The following is an 18,855-nucleotide window of genomic DNA, read 5'->3' as shown; positions in this document are numbered from 1 at the left end:
AAAAGAAAAGTTAAACTCTACCTTAGCTGTGACACCAACGTTGGCAAGCTATTCTGTAGGAGTGGCTCAGAAAATACCAGATTTTCAAACAGATGCTTATTGTGCAATTCCCATGTCACCTGAAATTTCTTCAAATGTTCATTTTCCTATTAAAAAACCAAACCAAACAAAAAACAGAAATAAGCCAGGGTTAGAAAATTTGGAAGAAAAAAAGAAAAAGAAAAATTCTGTTGGAGACAAGAATCTTTTTTTTTTTTTTTTAAATCGTTTCCAACGTACAGGCTGGATTATCCAGCTCTGATCTTACCCAGAACCACACGATTTAAGTAATTCTTTAATGACTTGAATAGCCATAGCTTCATTCCTTGTTTTTCTAAATTGTCATGGATTAGAAAAAAAAAAAAAAAAAGAAAAAGCAGACTATGGTATTGAAAGCTTCCATCGATTTCTGCACTGAAAGATGTATTTTATGATCTGAACGAGTTATTCTTAGGCTTTCTTGTCAAATAATTGTCTATCTCTGATCATTCTTCAGTTCTTTGAACTTATCTAGTAACAGGCACATATACAATGGCAAGCTACAGTCTTTATTCAAAACAGACATAAATCAAGTAAACAGTTCTCTCCAAGCACAGCTTCAAAAACAAATTTTTCTAAAGAGAAAAGAGACCAACAGCTTACTTCTCTAGTAAGCAAAATGTTTTTCTATTTGAAGTTATTTAACACATAATTGTATGTATTTTCAAGTCCTAAAACTTAAATTTATTATTATCAAAGCACAAGAATCAAAGATAGGTATAATATTTTTTCAAGTTAGTAAGTTTTCCCACATACAGCCAGCAGTAATCAGGTTTTCTGTACCAGGACTCCTCCACATGACAAAATGAAGTGTTCTGGCTATCAGATCAGTGAGTGAGCCATACACACTATAACCTTGAGTACCCAGAAATACCAGAATACTCTGGAATTTCAAAGTTTTATTAAGCATAGTGTGTTAAAAACCAAATAGATATTTGTATCAGACCTAAATACAAGACTATCAGTATTCAAAAAAAGAAACAAGTTTGGAGTTTTATTATTTAAGAAGACTGGGTAGGTTTTTTTTCCCCCGAGTTGCACAAGACACATATACTACTTCTCTGTACTACTATACTACTTATGACTTCAAAATATTTAAAATTTCTGTAAGCTGCTAATAATTTCTCAAGAGTCAACAGTGAGAAAGACTGACCTAAGCATTTTCCATTATTATGCTGTGAACAAAGCAATCAACGCTTATCTCGTATATCAGATTGAGCAGAGTACAATATTTCTCACAAAGAAATACCAGGTAAGTTTTCCCTTCTAGTTTGCTATACTGCGTGCTCAAGGACTCTTCTATACTGACCACAGACTTTCCAGCTTCCTCTCAGTTTAATCTGTGATTCCCTGGTGGGCACAAGGCTTTAGTTCCTGCTCTTGAACTTCGCTAGTTAGTTGGATTCCTTTGAAAGGAAGGACAACTGTTCATAATTTCATTGAGAAATTAGTTCCTCACAGGTGGAGGTTCAAGGCATTATATGACTTTGTACAGCATGCTACGTGCAAAGGTTTTACCTTTAAAAGAAAGGCTGCACTAAGTTTAGAGACCTTGACTGCCTTTTATATATTTCAGTTGAAAAGATTCCTTCTTTCATAGTGCACTGATATCTTGAGAGAAAACAGCCATGCACATTGAAAAGGCTGTTGACCCTGCTACCTGTACTGAAAGCTGTGACATACTACTCCATTTTCTGAAAACGTTATTTAATAAATCTAAGAAATGTATGACAAGAGACAGTATCCTACATTCTCACATTTCAGTTTGAGTATCATAGCTTAGCAGAAAGACATTTTACTGCAGAAGGGAAGGGTAAGAGAAGTCTGGGGTATTTTGTGTTTTGTTTTTTAAAGGAGAATAATAATGTTATTATACTTTGAATTTTGTCAGAAAGGGGGTAGATCAGGGAGTTCAAGCATGTTCTGTCTCTTCATGGTCATCATCTCAATCTTTCATACCTGCTAAGTTTTCATGACTACTAGTTCATGACAATAACAAGGGGAAAAATTTTAAAATATTATTTTCTGATCAGCTATGTAATTCTGGCACTAATGAGTTCACTATTGGCAGATCTACTTTGAGAAAGCTAACATTTGTACTGCAATCCATCCGCTTTTCAGCTGGCAATCCATCCGCTTTTCAGCTGAACACATTTCTAAGTTCCAGTGCAAATCAACCTGGAGAACAATCTTCTCTCAAGCACCTTGTTAGAGACTTGGTGACTATTAAAAGCAGCCAATAAACTGGGGATGGCAGTAACCTCACATCTGTATCTAAGTGATTAAGCTGGGAAGACAATACAGAAAATAGCAAATACAGAGCACTAACAACAGAAAAAAACCACCAAATATTGTCAAGTTCCTTAATAGAAACATCTTCCTGCTTTGCCAGTTCAATTTTACTAACAGTCCTACCCAATTAATGACACTGTTTCCTCTCCATTTTATATCCTTCTCACCTGTGGCCATCACAGTCTTGTTACCACCTGTTCTTTCCCCCTCTTTATATACCTAGACAGTCACTTTCAGCTAATTGGCAATAAACCCCAAATTTACCAGTTTATCCACTTTTTTTTTTTTGGCTTGCACGAAGTTTTCACAAGAAGAGAGATGCACAGGATAAGGACATTAACAAAGGATGTACAGGGAAAAAAAAACCAAAAGGATTAATAACCTTCTCAGCCCTTAAACAAGTAGAGTTACAGAATTTATTTAATGTTTTACTCACTCATGCTGGACAATTACTCAAGAAGATATTTTTAAGACTTTTGCTTATTTTCTACCTGACAATATAATCCCAAGTCTAACATCACAAACAGTTGACAAAACAAGCATTTAAGAAAGAACAAGAACTTTAGAAATAATAAATAACCTAAGAGATAATTCTGAGCCAAGAGATCATCTTTTCAAGCAGCCATTCTTGTTTATAAGGGAACAGAAAAACTGAACATTGAAGCGATCTAAGTTAGTGCTACACATAAAATTTTGTATCCTTTAAACATGGTGTCAAGAGACCAGTAAAGATTAATACAGAAGTGTTTTACACATTTTCAAAGGCATTATCTAAAATTTTGTAGATCTGCTTGAAGATTAGTTTCAGAATAATTGCCACAAACATCTTCCCACCTTTTTCTTTACAAACCAAAGATAATTTCATCAGTTCTTACATCACTGTAAGAGATGCTTAATCTGTATTTCTGAATAATTAAATTTGCACTTTCAGAATCTCCCTGTCTCCAAGCACGCGCGCGCACACACACACACAAAACGCCTTATGTTTTACAAACCACAGAATATACCTGAAAGAGCCCAGAACAGCTCTGCTAGCATTAACCCTAGCAAATACATATATATAGGTTATTTTTTTGGTCTTACCAGAGTGACTAGAAACGCGCTGATTGTACATGCTGCCTGACAGAGTGCACTGTATTCTTCAAGTAGGAGTGAGATGAACTGATGTGCCTGTGGTGGCCCTTGTATTGCTAATGTTGATGCAACTTTAGATCCCAATGACAAGTGTCTGAGCAGACGAACCTTCATTTCAAGCACATATTCTCTAGCTTGCTGTTCCAACCGTTGGTAAAGCTGATATGGGTCTCTTTCACAAAGCCTGTATTTTTACAATATTTGTGACAATAAAAAAAATAAATACATGTAATCAACAATTTTCACCTTCCTAAAAATATTTATCAGTTACTGTTATCATCATCAAATAGAAACAATGGCTAGGGTTTACAGAACGACCTTAAATCTGGGAGAACACAGTCCAGTTCCCTACTTTTACACTGTGGAACTGAGCTCCTGTGTAGCTTTGGGACTAGGATGCTTGTACACCTGAGGAACAAATGAATTTCACTTCAGTATTTCACTTCAACTTGTGAGATAAAAAACCTTTACTCAATTTGCATACAACCCTATAGACAACCTAAACTCTTCAGATGAGCTTCTTTACAACTTCTCCACATTCTTACATACAGCCCTAACAAACGTCCCAGTCGGAACAGCCAGACCTAGGCCAAATAAATAACCTGTAGAAGGACAGGCATTTACCTAAAGCCATTAAAGGAGTTTGACCTGTTAGGCAGCCAGCCAGAACATGCCTAAATACATACTAACCAGACTGGACTTGGTGACTGCTTGGGGGACCCTTCAGTTGCTCCGCTGAACTGAAAGAAGATATTACTTTTTTTTCTTATACAATTACCAAGCTTTTAATACATTCATTATGAAACTCCTTCTCACCTTCATTGGGAGTTCTTTACCCCAAGTTGCAGATCTTCTGTACAAGGACATTTTTTGCACCTTTTACTAAAGCTGTGCCACACTGCATAGCAGAGGTGTGGGATTCACAGGGCCACAGAGAACATCCTTCAACGAACATGACTTAGGGCACTCTGCTGTGGTAGCGCCTAACTGCAATAATTACTGGTGTATTTTTTAAATTTTTTTTTTTTTTAAATCTAGAATAGAGACAAGAATTTGTGTCTCATTTGTCCCAGGGAAGCACACTAACACTGAAGGTCCAGAACCATACTGCCCTCCATGCACTCTATTCAGCCACGCAATACCTGCAAGGCTTGTCACTGTAAGACACAGCTTCAAAGAGGGTCAGTGCTTCCCGCTAAGGACCACATACAGCTGGCTAGGTCTGATACTCTCTTAGAATAAGACATGGGTTTGAACCACCTCGCACATAAGAAAACTGAGCATGATGACTGCTTTGAAGCATTTTAGAATGAAATTCTAGCATTTAAAGTCCTAAGCACTTGCCTCAGGTTTTTTTACAGCGCAGGGCGGTGGGGAACAAGTAAAGGATTTGGTAAATACTTAAATGAATAAGACTGCTGCTATCTAGTCCCGGCTCCTCCCTCACCACTCACAAAACAGAGTGCCATCATATCGCCATAAAGTGCTCCAGCATACAACAGGGGCAGTTCCTGGCACCACTACGTATTTTCAAGTAAGAAGACCAGACAGTCCATTTCTTGCCAGCTATGTCTAACAGAGCTGAGCGTGGAATTAGGAATTTCTGCCCTTTAAACATAGATTTACTTGGACGCAGCATGATCTTTGGCATGCTACCTACACATTTTGTTTGGGATTTTTTGTTTTCTTTGTTTGGTTTTTACACTTTCAATACCTGCATTGACTAGCTTTGTTGAAAAATTTTGCATGACATTTGCACCACGGACTGGACACACTGGTGTCTGCTCAACCACAGTATCCTAATTTTATTTCATACTTCGAAGACCACAAAGAACTTGAATGAAAAAAAATAATCATATTGACATTTAAGGTTTCCTTTTTTGAGATCCTGTTTCTGCATTTGTATTTTAATAATCTCTCAAAAGTGAAAAACAGTTCCAGAGAAATCAAAGCTCCTAAGTGCACACGAAAGGTACACAGTGTGTTCCAACTTCCAAAATTTTTCCATTAAAGAGAAACTGCATAAAAATCAACAACCATCTTAGCTGCGATTCAGTTTTAATTACCTACACACTATGTAACATTTAAGCACCTTTGATTTCAAAACTCATGTTGCATGTTTCAATCACTTAAGTAAACAAAGTGTGACTAATAGGGAGGCATACTACATTACTTTACTTTTACACAGCTCCTGTTCAAAATCAAACACACAGGTTTTATATAACAGAAGTGCAATAAGCTTATTTAATTATCTATTAACTCTGCTTCAGGAGTATAGTCAAAGAGCAATGCTAGATTACTATAATCTTTCAAAAGTTTCTTTACCTCGCCAGAATTACGCTTCAACTAGAAACTCCACGTAAGAGCTACAGTTCAGACTGGTCAGACCTTAGTATATTAAGTACATACAGACCCAAGGAGGGCAACTGTTCCTTGACCCCACACTCAGACAGAAACTGCGATGAACCTCCTGGAGCACTTTAAGGACAGCCACACTGTTCTCAAAAGGGAAAAACCCACAATTGAGGAACTCAATAAGCACATCTTCAACTTCACACCTAGAAAAGCTATCTTTTCAACTTCTGAAATGAGAAGTTCTTGGAACCTACCTCAGCTAGTGATCGATGGCCAATGTTACTTTTTTGGGGCCAATATTACTTTTTTTTGTTTGAAAAGTCTCTTCTAACTGTTACAACTACAGTATGATGCAAGCACTAGTATAACTCACGTTAGTTCAACAAAGTAAGATTTTCATGTGGGGCCATTCAAACTAAACAGTGTTGTATTAATAATCATTTTTAAGGTCTTTTGAAGAGTAAGATTTTAGGACCCTTCCATAATCATGGAATCACAGAATTGTCAGAGTTGGAAGGGACCTCTAGAGATCCTCTAGTCCAATACATTAATATTCCTATTGCAAACTGCATAAGAATTTAATAGCTTCCTATGCATTCAATCTAGCACTTAAAAATCTGCATGAAATGGAATTGACTGTTCTGCCTTTTCATTCTAGTGGAGGCAGTCATTCCAAGCCACCAGACTTACAGATGGTAAATAACATTCTATTAAAAAGCAATATTCCAAACAACTTAAAAGTTACTTTTGAAAATCCTCTTAGCAATTCATAGGTATTTTTCAAAATACTATACCTATCCACCAGCTCTTTCATTCCTTCTTTATCTGGTACCAAAGATTGGTCTTGGTCATCTGCCAAAGGGGTCCCAGCTTGGCGATATATACACCGAACCATGTATCTTACTTCTGACCAGTAATTTTGAAGCTGCTGAGGTTCACGTTCAGGCTCTGCTGAATTTTCTCTGCAAATAATGACAAAAATAATTACTCTGTACATCACACAGGTGTATTGATTCCTACTATTCTGAAGATGCTCTTCAGGAAAAACAACATAAATCTGAAAATGCCTAAAATAAAGCATGAAACTGGATGAAAGCTGCCATCCCTAAGTTACTGATATTGTCAGATAGTCTGTCTAAAGAGTTTAAGCATACACCAACAAATAAGCTACAACACTGCCAACAGTCTGACTACAGGCATCATGCTGTTGTGTTGGAATTCAGTTCTTACCTGCGCTCATTACAGGCCTCACAGTTGCATGCTATGTCTGAAGGAGAGGAATTGCTAAGATCTGCAGCAGGCACCGTCTGTGCACCAACAGTTATTCTTCCTCCTCCTACAGATTCCTGCTGTGATCCACTGTTTCCAAGAGGCACGTGCAAAAGGAAATCCTGGCTCTTAAAGAAAAAAAATACAGGTAGCCTTCAGTTTGTACGGTAGAAGTCTCACATGTTAACATGTAGGTAAATATTCATGTTGCAATTGTTACTGCTGAATATATTTTGGGAGGACACTCAACTACATACAAAGAATATACCTTCAAAAAGCCTAATAAACGCAAGAGATGGACTGAGAAAACCAAGGATATAGTTTCATTTCTAATAACCAACGTATGTTGGTTATAATTATCACCTTTATGTACTCCAGCATAAACAATGAACTAAGCTCAAGGAAGGCTTGCATCATCCATGATTAATCATAAACTAGTAATAACTCTTCAGTCTCTATTTGACAGTATGTTTGGCTTCTGTAGTTTAACAATCCCTTCTAGCAAAAAGCATAAAATCTCCTTGTTTATAACAGCCAGACATATTACTTCACAGTAATGGATGTTAGAAAGCTGCTGTCATTGGGAATAGATGCTACCTCCTGTGCACAGTGCTGCTCAGTACTAGCAGATGACAAACCTCTCTTCCAAGGCTGCTGGTATTTTTGGTCTCCCGTCTCTCTCCCTTCTCTGTGCTCCAGCCCCAGTACATACCATGCTTCTGTCCTGCACCCTCCTCAGGTTGCCACCAACCTTCTGTGGCACCTGGCGGAGAGGTCTCCCGCTTCAGGAGCACGACTAAAGAGGGGTTTTTTTGTGCTTTACCCAAGATCCTGGAGCAGGATGCAGACACAGGTAAAAACAAACCTGTGTGGACTTGCCACCAACAGCAAGATGAGCTACTGGGGATGGTGCTGTGGCAAACAAAACCAGGTAATTAGAGCAACAGCAACTTGAACACAGGAGCATCTATAGCTCTGACTTGCAGCAACTGATAAGATAATTTTTTTAGTTCATGTGGGTTTTTTTTTCCCCAGTTGGTTTCTCTAATTTGACTAGCCACCTAATCTATCTAGTTGCTTTTTTAAGTGCTTTTTCTCAACTTTGAAAATCCTTTTGCTGCTTGCTTTTAGAAGTTCCCCTTAAAATAAGAAAAGAGTTGCCAAATTAAAAAGATATTGCAAATTTTTATTTCACCTGGAGTATCTATAACTTAACAAAACATTTAGGAAGCAAATCCTTGCACTTGCAGGACACTTTTTCTTTACTAGTTCATTAAGCTGAGCTTAAATATGGCAAAAATTTTGACTCAATTGAACGATAAGGTGCGTCAGTCTTGCTATGCTTTGAATGCTCTATGATGAGTTTACCATCAGACTACCAGTATAGAATCATAGAATCATAGAATCATAGAATGGCTAGAGTTGGAAAGGACCTTAAAGATCATCTAGTTCCAACCCCCCTGCCATGGGCAGGGACACCTCTCACTAGAGCAGGTTGCTTAAAGCCCCATCCAGCCTGGCCTTGAACACTTCCAGGGATGGGGCATCCACAACTTCCCTGGGCAACCTGTTCCAGTGCCTCACCACCCTCACTGTAAAGAATTTCTTCCTTATATCTAATCTAAATCTCTTCTCTTCCAATTTAAAACCATTGCCCCTTGTCCTGTCACCACTCTTCCTGACAAAGAGTCCCTCTTCAGCTCTTCTGTAGGCTCCCTTCAGGTATTGATAGGCTGTTATAAGGTCTCCCCGGAGCCTTCTCTTCTCCAGGCTGAACAACCCCAGCTCTCTCAGTCTGTCTTCATAGGAGAGGTGCTCCATCCCTCTGATCATCCTCGTGGCCCTCCGCTGGACCCGTTCCAACAGGTCCATGTCCTTTCTGTGTTGAGGACTCCAAAGCTGGACACAGTACTCCAGGAGGGGTCTCACGAGCGCAGAGTAGAGGGGCAGAATCACCTCGCGAGACCTGCTGGCCACACTTCTCCTGATGCAGCCCAGGACACGGTTGGCTCTCTGGGCTGCCAGTGCACACTGCCTGCTCATGTTGAGCTTCTCATCCATAAGCACTCCCAAGTCCTTCTCCTCGGGGCTGCTCTCCAGCCATTCTCCACCCAACTTGTATTTGTGCCTGGGGTTGCCACGTCCCAGGTGCAGGACCCTGCACTTGGCTTGGTTGAACTTCATGCAATTTGCACGAGCCCACCTCTCCAGCCTGTCTAGGTCCCTCTGGATGGCATCCCTTCCCTCCAGCGTGTCAACTGCGCCACCGAGCTTGGTGTCATCAGCAAACTTGCTGAGGGTGCACTCTATCCCACTGTCCATGTCACCGACAAAGATGTTAAACAGTACTGGTCCCAGTACCGACCCCTGCGGAACACCACTCGTTACTGGCCGCCACCTGGACATTGAGCCATTGATTGTAACCCTTTGGATGCGGCCATCCAGCCAGTTCCCTATCCACCGAGTGGTCCATCCATCGAATCCATGAGTTTCCAATTTTGAGACCAGGATGTCGTGCGGGACAGTGTCAAATGCTTTGCATAAGTCCAGGTAAATGACGTCAGTCGCTCTGCCCTTGTCTACCAAGTATGTGGCAGTATTGTAAAAGGCCACCAAATTTGTCAGGCACGATTTGCCCTTGGTGAAGCCATGTTGGCTGTTTCCAATCACTTCATTATTCTCCATGTGCCTTAGCAAGGATTTCAGGAGGATCTGCTCCATGATCTTGCCAGGCACAGAGGTGAGACTGACCGGCCTGTAGTTTCCCGGGTCTTCTTTGTTTCCTTTTTTGAATATTGGAGTTATGTTCCCTTTTTTCCAGTCAGTGGGAACTTCACCAGACTGCCACGATTTCTCAAATATGATGGAGAGGGGCTTAGCAACTTCGTCCGCCAGTTCTCTCAGGACCCGTGGATGGATTTCATCAGGTCCCATGGACTTATGCACCTTCAGGTTCTTTAAGAGGTCTCGAACCTCGTCTTCTTGTACTGTGGGTGCTTCTTCATTCCCAGAGCCCCTGTTCTTGCCCTCCGTGACTTGGGCAGTGTGGTTAGGGCCCTTGCCAGTGAAGACTGAGGCAAAGAAGTCATTCAGTAGCTCAGCCTTATCCATATCCTGGGTGACCAGGTCTCCCGTTTCCTTCAGGAGGGGACCCACAGCTTCCCTCGTCTTATTTTTATCCCTGATATATCTATAGAAGTTCTTCTTGTTATTTTTCACATCCCTGGCTAGATTTAGTTCTGCCTGGGCTTTCGCTTGCCTGATCAGGTTTCTGGTGACTCGGACAGCTTCTCTGTATTCTTCCCAGTCTACCTTTCCCTGCTTCCACCCTCTATAGGCCTCCTTTTTGGTCCTGAGTTTGTCCAGCAGTTCCTTGTTCATCCACGCCGGCCTACTGGCTATTTTGCCCGATTTCTTCTTTTTTGGGATGCACCTCTCCTGAGCTTGGAGGAGGCAATCCTTAAATACCACCCAGCTTTTTTGGGCCCCTCTCCCTTCCAGTTCTTTTTCCCACACTACCTTACCAATCAGATCTCTCAGGAGATCAAAGTCTGCTCTTTTGAAGTCCAGGGTAGCCAGCTTGCTGCGCACCCTCCTTGCTGCCTTATGAATCTTGAATTCTATCATCTCATGGTCACTGCAGCCGAGGCTACCCTTGAATTTGACATTCCCGACCAGCCCCTCCTTGTTGGTGAGGACAAGGTCCAGCGCTGCTCCTTTCCTCGTTGGTTCCTCTATTATTTGCAGAAGTAAGTTGTCGTCGACACATTCTAAGAACTTCCTGGATTTCCTGTGCTCTGCTGTGTTGTCCTTCCAACAGATGTCGGGGTGGTTGAAGTCCCCCATGAGGACCAGAGCGTGTGAGCGCGATGCTGCCCCTATCTGTTTGTAGAGGGCCACATCCTCGCTGTCACTTTGATCTGGTGGCCTGTAGCAGACTCCTACTGTAACATCACCTGCCCCCGTGCTCCCTTTAATCCTGACCCATAAGCTCTCTGTCTTGTCTTCATCCATCCCCAGGTGAAGCTCTATACATTCCAGCTGGTCCTTGACATAGAGGGCAACACCCCCTCCCCTTCTGCCCAGCCTGTCCTTCCTGAAGAGCTTGTAACCCTCCATTCGAACACTCCAGTCGTAAGAGCCATCCCACCACGTCTCGGTGATGCCAATAATGTCGTAGCCCTGGAGGCGTGCGCACATCTCTAACTCCTCTTGTTTGTTCCCCATGCTGCGTGCATTTGTGTAAAGGCACTTCAGCTGGGTGCCTAAAGGGGCCGACTTATTAGCTGAGATGGCAGGTTGAAGGCTCTCTTTGAGTTTTTTTCTGCTCAACCTATGCTTAACCCCCTCCCCCTTCGATCCTAGTTTAAAGCCCTTTCAACAAGCCCCGCCAACTCACTTGCCAGTATCTTTCTCCCCTTCTGAGACAGGTGTACTCCATCTGTTGCTATCCGACTCGGTGCCATATAAAATTCCCTGAGTTCAGAATACCCAAAATTTCGGTGATGGCACCAGTTTCTGAGCCACTTGTTTATCGCAGTTGCCTTTTTATTTCTTTCAGGATTTCCTCCTGCAACTAAGGGTATTGCTGAAAAAATTACCTGTGCCCCTGATCCCTCAGCCAGTTTTCCCAGTGTCTTAAAGTCCTTTATGATTGTTTTTATTTTCCTGGATGTATTATATACATCATCACTGCCTACCTGAAAAACTGCAAAGGGGTAATAGTCAGAAGGGTTGACTAGAGCAGGAACTTTGTCCAACACGTCCCTGACCCGTGCCCCAGGGAGGCAGCAGACTTCCCTGTGAAGCGGGTCAGGACGGCATATTGGTCCCTCTGCCCCCTTCAATAGAGAGTCACCCACAACGATGACCCTTCTGCTTTTCCTTCTTGAACTAGTTGTGATGCCAGGTTTGCGGCGACGTGGTCTTTCTGGCACATCCTGCCTAGTTGTACCATCTTGTAAAGGATGTTATACAACTCTAAGGAGTTGTATAACTCCCTTAGATCTAATCTCTCTTGGTTAATTTTACTAACCCTTGTTAACAGCAAGAATATCAGTAAACACTAGTTGTATACAAGTGATACATTAAACTTTTCCTTACAAAAAACCGTTAACTGTGCTTTTAACCGAGTTTAAATACGCTATACAAAGACAATCTTTCTTCACACCAATTTGTTTACTGAAATAAAGATCTGTATATGCCTGTGGGCTTGTGCACAGTCTGTTAGCTCTCTACAAGGAGATATCAACTGGAATCTATAGTGCTGCCAATTATCGGAAGTATGTAGCTTCCCAGATCAGTTGTGAAGATCTGGTTCTGCAGTATAGCATAGTTTACTTGTAATGGAGTTTTGCTGGAGCTGTTAATGAACTTTTTCTATCTTTCTGCTACACTGAGCACAGTCCTTACGTGAGGTTGAATTCTCAACTGAAAATATATTTTAACAATTTAGAAAATAATCACAGCTTGAAATATTAGCACCATGTACTATATTAAATCAGGTGTTTATTGTGCTACAACAATGAACAAGAAACTGATATATGCATACTACGCAAAGTCATGCTTCTTTATTAAAAAAAAAACAGTAAAGAAAAGACAACAAAATTCAGAGACATGCAGGAAGGTGCCTGTGCAACTGCAGTGATTCAGAGCAATACTGAAAGAAAAAGAAAAATTCAAATAGTTTACCTCACGAACGGAGGAAAAATACACAGGAGCAGACAGAGACTAGAAAAGAGGTGTAATGATTAAAGTTGCCTTGGTAAGAGTAGAAAAAACAGAATTTAAGTAAAAGGGGAAAGGACAAAGTATGAGATCCAATAAATTAAAAGGGCACAAGAAAGGTTAGAAACAAATCCAAGACTTGCTTTACTCAAAAATCCGAAACTCAGAACGGGATTTCCTTAGTTTTGGAACAACTTGTCTGTTCGGTTTAGTTCATAGGAAAACCAACTCAAAATCTCCTAAGATACTTTCTAAGCATTTACAGTTTAAGTGGTTCCAAAATACAAAGTACCATTCAGCCCATAATGCTTCTTCTTAGTCTACTGAAGTACTTCAACTTACCACAAGAGATTGCTCTATTGTTGCATGCCTCTCCTCCTTTTCGACTGTTCTTCGACAGTCTGGGCACACCCACAGTGGAAGATGCAGCATATTGTTTGCTTTTGGAGATGTGGAAAGTGCTGTTTTGCTAGAATTTTTTATTCCGCTCTCTGAAAGCGAAGTATCTTTTCGTTCACTTCTACATAGAAGACAATGCTCGCCAGTTGTATATGGTGCCCTTTGGCCCAAGCCAAAGGTAAATGGTGTCTACAAACAAATGTTTTGATAAATAACTGGTTATTCACAGAACATGTACCAGAAATCCTACCTTATTGTAAGATTTAAAAAAAATAATAATAAAAACAACAAAAAACCGAACTCTCATATTTTAACGGTCACTATTAAATGGTGAATATTTGGAGTGTCCCAAGATCAAACTCTTGATCAGTCTTGATCCCACATGACAAAAAATTCTGATTATGAATACTCTCCTATTTAAAAAGTAATGTTTTCAGGGAGCACGGACTACAGCCTTCTGCTTTAAAATAATTCAGCCTAGATGCAATAATCTAGTAAGTAAAATAAAAAAGGGATAGTGCAATTCCTTTTCCTGTTGTTATTTTTACAGGTGAAAAGGAAAATAACCGCTCTTTGAAGTTGTGTGTCACCTTCTTCAATAGTAACCGAAACAAAGACTCAGCTAAGCTTGTTACAAAATAGAAGCTTAACTCGTTTTTAACAAAACCAATCAGTAGGGTCTTAAAATCCACTATTAGCTATTGAATAAAGTAGAGTTGGTAACTTAAGAGGACAGAGGCAGTTCAAAACCTAATTTCTCTTCCAAGATGCTACTGTGCATGAGATTATGGTTCAGTCACAAAATGCTGATTATTCACCAAGACTGATACTCAAAAACAAGTCAAGCAGCACAAATCAAACAGAACCCAACTTCACAAGACATAAATGAAGTTATAATGAATGGAACAAAACATCTTGCAGTGGCAGAATCACAGATTTGCCCGATTATATTACAGGTACTAGCTCTGCCTTAATTAGCAACAGCTTCTATGTAAGCCTCAAAATAGTTAAATTCTTTCTCAAAGGCAAAATATAAATAAGTCATTAATAAGTCACTCAAGCATCCCTCTAGATACTGCTCCAACCTGAATACTAACAAAAATATTGCTTTAAAGATCTTGTAGGGCTGAACTGCACAAGCACATGTGAAAAGTTCGTTAGGGCAAAGGACTAGTTCAAGCTATAACACAATTCACTAACTCTCTTCTTGTCTTCACAGCAACAACAAATCAATTCCCTGTTGCTGACATCTAAAGAGAAACAGTAGAGCATTACAAACTCTGATTTTGGGATTCTTTGCATTTATAAAGCTGACAGACTCAGTAATATGGAAAGAAAAACTGAGAATTGTAGACATCAGAATAAGACACACACTGAATTCATCTCCACAACTATCATCTTATCTTTCAGAAGTTCACAAGAAATTTAAGTTAAGAGATTTTGTAAGAACAGCTAATCTGCTCCAATGCCACTTCAAGAATTCACACCTAAGCACCAAGGCAAGAAAAAGAACACAATTTCTCCAGGTATTTGCTGCAGGTTTTCAGAAAACAGTCTCATGAAGGAAGACTCAATCTGCCTCCTGAAAGGCTGTTTGTACAAGCACAAACAGATTTTTCAAGTTAGACATTACTCTTGGCTGACTTGCACTCAACTGCAGATCTTATTAACACTAAAAACCCTGCATGCAGGAAGCCATAGCTGCTCATCCCCTTTGCCCTGAAAGTTTCCTTGTTAAAATTCATTTTTTGAAGCCAGATTAAGTCCCTGTTGGAATGATGACATCTTTATAGCTATTGCAGACAAATCCTTATGAAAATCATCTGCAGGACATCTTTCAACAAGTATGAAAAGCAAAGGACAAAAATGTAAAAGTTCAGAAGTTAAAACAACCTGGCACTTTCTCTTTTGCAAAGGTAAGGGTCATGGCAAACATACTGCAATCACGCTGCAAGGACTTCTTGAATTTAAGACTTAGATGTGTAATTTGCTTAAAGTTGCACCATGATCATTAAAAAAGCCATGGCAAATACAGCAGGAACAACAATCTTAATTCTGGCCAACTCACAGACTCAGTAAAACCCTAAAAATCTCCCAACTGGGCCTGCATTTACAACAGATTTGAAGTTCAAGTCCGAGAAAGCACTTGGTTCCTAGAACATGATGCAAATCAACTGCTAAGAATGAAAATTTCTAAGCAGTTTATTTCTAACAAGATTGACATTTAGAACCTTGACAAGATCTAGACCATAAGCATCTCAGATTCCTGTTATGGCTTTGTCATACTACAATAAAACTATGAATTACAGTTTCTTACTCATTTAAAAGATGAGAAACGAAGTGACTATTCATGCTACCATTTCAACAGCAGCAGTAAAGTTTTCCTGAATTAGATGAGCTTGGAATTAGGTCACATAATACATTTCTATGTGCCTTCAGTGTAATCAGAGAAAAGCAAGATATCTTTCTACTAGTCAGGCTTCAAAAAAAATGTGTGATGCATCTCTGCAAGAAAACACCCCATCTCACTTTCTCTCTGAAACATGTTCAGATAGAACATTCATAAATTAAAGCTGGAAGTAGGACAAGTCAGAACAGAAATAACTGCATCTCTGCTATGTATTTAGATATATTTCCAAGAATAACTTTATTACCATAAAACTGCATAGCTTTTTCTATGTCTATGCCCAATTTCAAGCTTATTATAACAATAAAATTTGACTTTAGAAATAGTAGCTTTCATAATTCAAGCTTTAAAAAGCAGTGAAGTCATCAGAAACCAACTTCAGTTAGCCAAGTCCAATCTCAAACAGAGATGCAGATCTTTTTGAAGGGTTTTCTCTAGTATGTTTAATACTGTTTAATAAGTTATTTTATTGCTATCAGGTACACCCACAAAATTTGGCAGCACATACCTGAGAAACACCTGTGAACTCTGATCCAACAGAACTGTCTGTAAACTGTGTACCATTTAGCGAAACCTGGAAAAAATTAAAAGTACATTGGTTACAAGAGTTGAGTTTAATGCTGAAAGAGGATTAAAAAAATTAAACACCACCACCTTCCCCTGCATCTGCGGGTTGATAAAACATCTTTTGAATCTTGAATGACTGACTGCAGAGATGGAAAGCCCTTTGTAAACTTTTTCATCTGTAGAACTTTTATTGCAAAAGTTTACAATTTCCGTATTTTAAACTTTTGCACTATAGCTGTTTTATTAGGAATGCAACTCTAAGATGAAAGAATTGATACAGGAAAAAAGAGATGTCATAAACAAAACTACATTTTTCCTTCTGTATTTGATTGTTTGCATTTAGCTTTTAAACTTCTATTGTGAATCGAGACAATTACCAAAGATTCTTGCCTTTTGAAAGTTGAATACAATACTGCTTAGAAAAATATGCAGTGTTAACCAGGAAGACTCTTCCACAGCAAGCCTCCAAATGACATTCAGCTATTCAGCTGCAGCAGCCTTTTTCCTGCCCCAGGTTATAATTCATACAGAAATCTCTCAGTGTTCTCTTCTATACCTTGTTTCTCCACAAGTGTTACAGAGCCTATACCAGATATCAATGAAGTGCCTTTCATAAGCCCCAAGTGTTTTCATACAGAATTGAGGGCACTAAAACAAGAGTAAAGTGAAGACAGCATAAAAATTCAAGTCAGTGACAATGAAAAGCCCTAGATCACGCTGACTTGAAAAGGCATTTGATTTAAAAAAAAAAAAAAAAGGTAAAAAAATAAAATGGGAGGAGAAATAAAGCCAGTCAATTACTTTATTTTTCCCTCTCCTTGAGCACTGGTTTATCTCTTGAATTTCAGGTATAATGTACCTCATGCCTCTGTTCCACCTTTCATATGTTTTTGCTAAACTCTTTTTGCTCTCCAGTTTTCCACCTACTACTGCCTGATGTTCAAGTTTCTAATACTATTGTTAAGTCCTCAATAAAAACCAGCCTGTTTGATGTAGGAACCCCCTCATCTTGTGTGTTGGATTTACAGAGTTCAGAAAACACTTTTACCTTGCTACCAAACCAGAAACTCAAACTGGAGCCTCCTTCAGTACAAGGGAGCATCCTTCAGTTTTACACACCTACAGGATTACCAACTGCTCAGTTTACAGAGCCAGTGAGATTATTGCAAAGCCATTGTCTTCAGCCGGATTTTTCAAAGGCAAAGTAGAGGATGAAACACAATCTTCAAATCACTGCTAAAGCAGACACAAATTAGAAACCACAAAACTTCACTTACATACTGTGTGTTAACTTTAAAGAATAGGTATTTGAGAAAAAACCCTCATCCACGTGTCAAGCATCTCAGATCTAAAATCATGGAAGCAAAAATGCTGATCTGGAACAAGTTCCCTATTTTTACTCAGCCACTTTGCAAAAAGCGAAAAAAAGAAAAGGTCTTTTGAATTAAAGAAAGTAATCTTCACCAAGAAAAGAAATCCTCCGGTACTGCAGGTCCACTGGTTATTGGCAAGCATTTGCATTCAAGAACAAAGAAATCAGTGAAAAAGTTCAGAATGAAATTGTTACCTCCAGCTCAAAAAAAATTTTTTTGAGAAAATTCAGAAAAGACAAGTTCATCCGAAAACATTAGCTATTCATTAAGGGAGTACATTTACCTTCTCTACATTCAAGACAGTGATAACAAGAAATGCATGAGCCATCACATTTAAACATGCAGATGTTGAGTGACCAAGCTGAAGGCAGTCAGAAACATCGCAAAAACAGTGGGAGGTTCCTGTTATCCACTAAATGTCACAGGATGCCAAGATAAAATACTGAACATCAGGAGTGACTGCTTCATGGAACGAGTTATCATGCTACTAACAAAAGAAAAGGCATCCCTCGATCCTAAGCATCGTGCAGATTGCAGTTCAGAACGTTAGTGTAAACCCCCCAGAATCTAGTAGTAACCTAAGTATCTGCAGAAGGAACAAACACCAAGCAATTTAAAGAAAGGAGTGAGAAAAATAAGAGGAAACTTAAAGAGAATCATAAAAGAATAAGTGCCTGTAGGCAATGAGATTTAAGACATTTTATGTGAGGCTTAGAGCAAATGTAAGTATCACAAAAAGGACTTAAAGTGGGGCTGAATAATGACATGACAGGCAAGGGAAGGAGATGGCTAAATAGCACATTAGAGAAAACATTAGAGGAATCTTGTAGATGTTGTCCAAACAGGGCTCAAACAATAGGAAGCTAAAAACAGAGAAAAAATATGAGACAGTTTTACAAATAATTTAAGGAAGGGGGTGGGGGGGAGAAGGGAAATATAAAAACTTAAACTAAATCCTTTTTCAAGGCACATGAGGAGCAAGGAGGAGTACGTAGCCTGTCAGGATCTCTAAGGCCAAAGTACGTAAACAGATGCATTAAATAAATGCTCAAACAAGCTAAGGTCATGGCAGAAACACCAGATTTATTTTTTGCATCTTCATGTTCACTATGGAGGAGATCGAAGATATTCTCCCAGTGAAAGACTTCTTTATGAAAGATGCATTAGAGGATCTGTTTCAAAGCAAAGGACTGATAGAAAAAGAGTACGGAACAAATGGACAACCCAAAAATTAGCAAACCACCAAAAGCAGAT

At 39.5% G+C, this 18,855-nt stretch overlaps 1 protein-coding gene across 1 annotated transcript in view; it reads right to left on the bottom strand.

The window, feature by feature from the left end:
* The window catches only part of FAM193A (family with sequence similarity 193 member A), a 52,610-nt gene extending 36,381 nt beyond the window's left edge, over window positions 1–16,229 (bottom strand). The window contains exons 1-6 of the mRNA XM_074148313.1: window positions 16,170–16,229; window positions 13,198–13,443; window positions 7,090–7,256; window positions 6,654–6,821; window positions 3,454–3,688; window positions 22–146 (exon numbers count right to left, since the gene is read on the bottom strand). Of these exons, the coding sequence (XP_074004414.1) occupies window positions 22–146; window positions 3,454–3,688; window positions 6,654–6,821; window positions 7,090–7,256; window positions 13,198–13,287 (785 nt within the window). The 5' untranslated portion in view covers window positions 13,288–13,443; window positions 16,170–16,229. The remainder of the gene's footprint in view (window positions 1–21; window positions 147–3,453; window positions 3,689–6,653; window positions 6,822–7,089; window positions 7,257–13,197; window positions 13,444–16,169) is intronic.
* Window positions 16,230–18,855: the final 2,626 nt, after the last annotated feature.

Source organism: Numenius arquata, chromosome 5 (assembly GCF_964106895.1).
Source record: "Numenius arquata chromosome 5, bNumArq3.hap1.1, whole genome shotgun sequence".
Lineage (NCBI taxonomy): Eukaryota > Metazoa > Chordata > Aves > Charadriiformes > Scolopacidae > Numenius > Numenius arquata.
The sequence above is the reverse complement of the archived record's forward strand: the minus strand, read 5'-3'. Positions and strand labels throughout refer to the sequence as shown.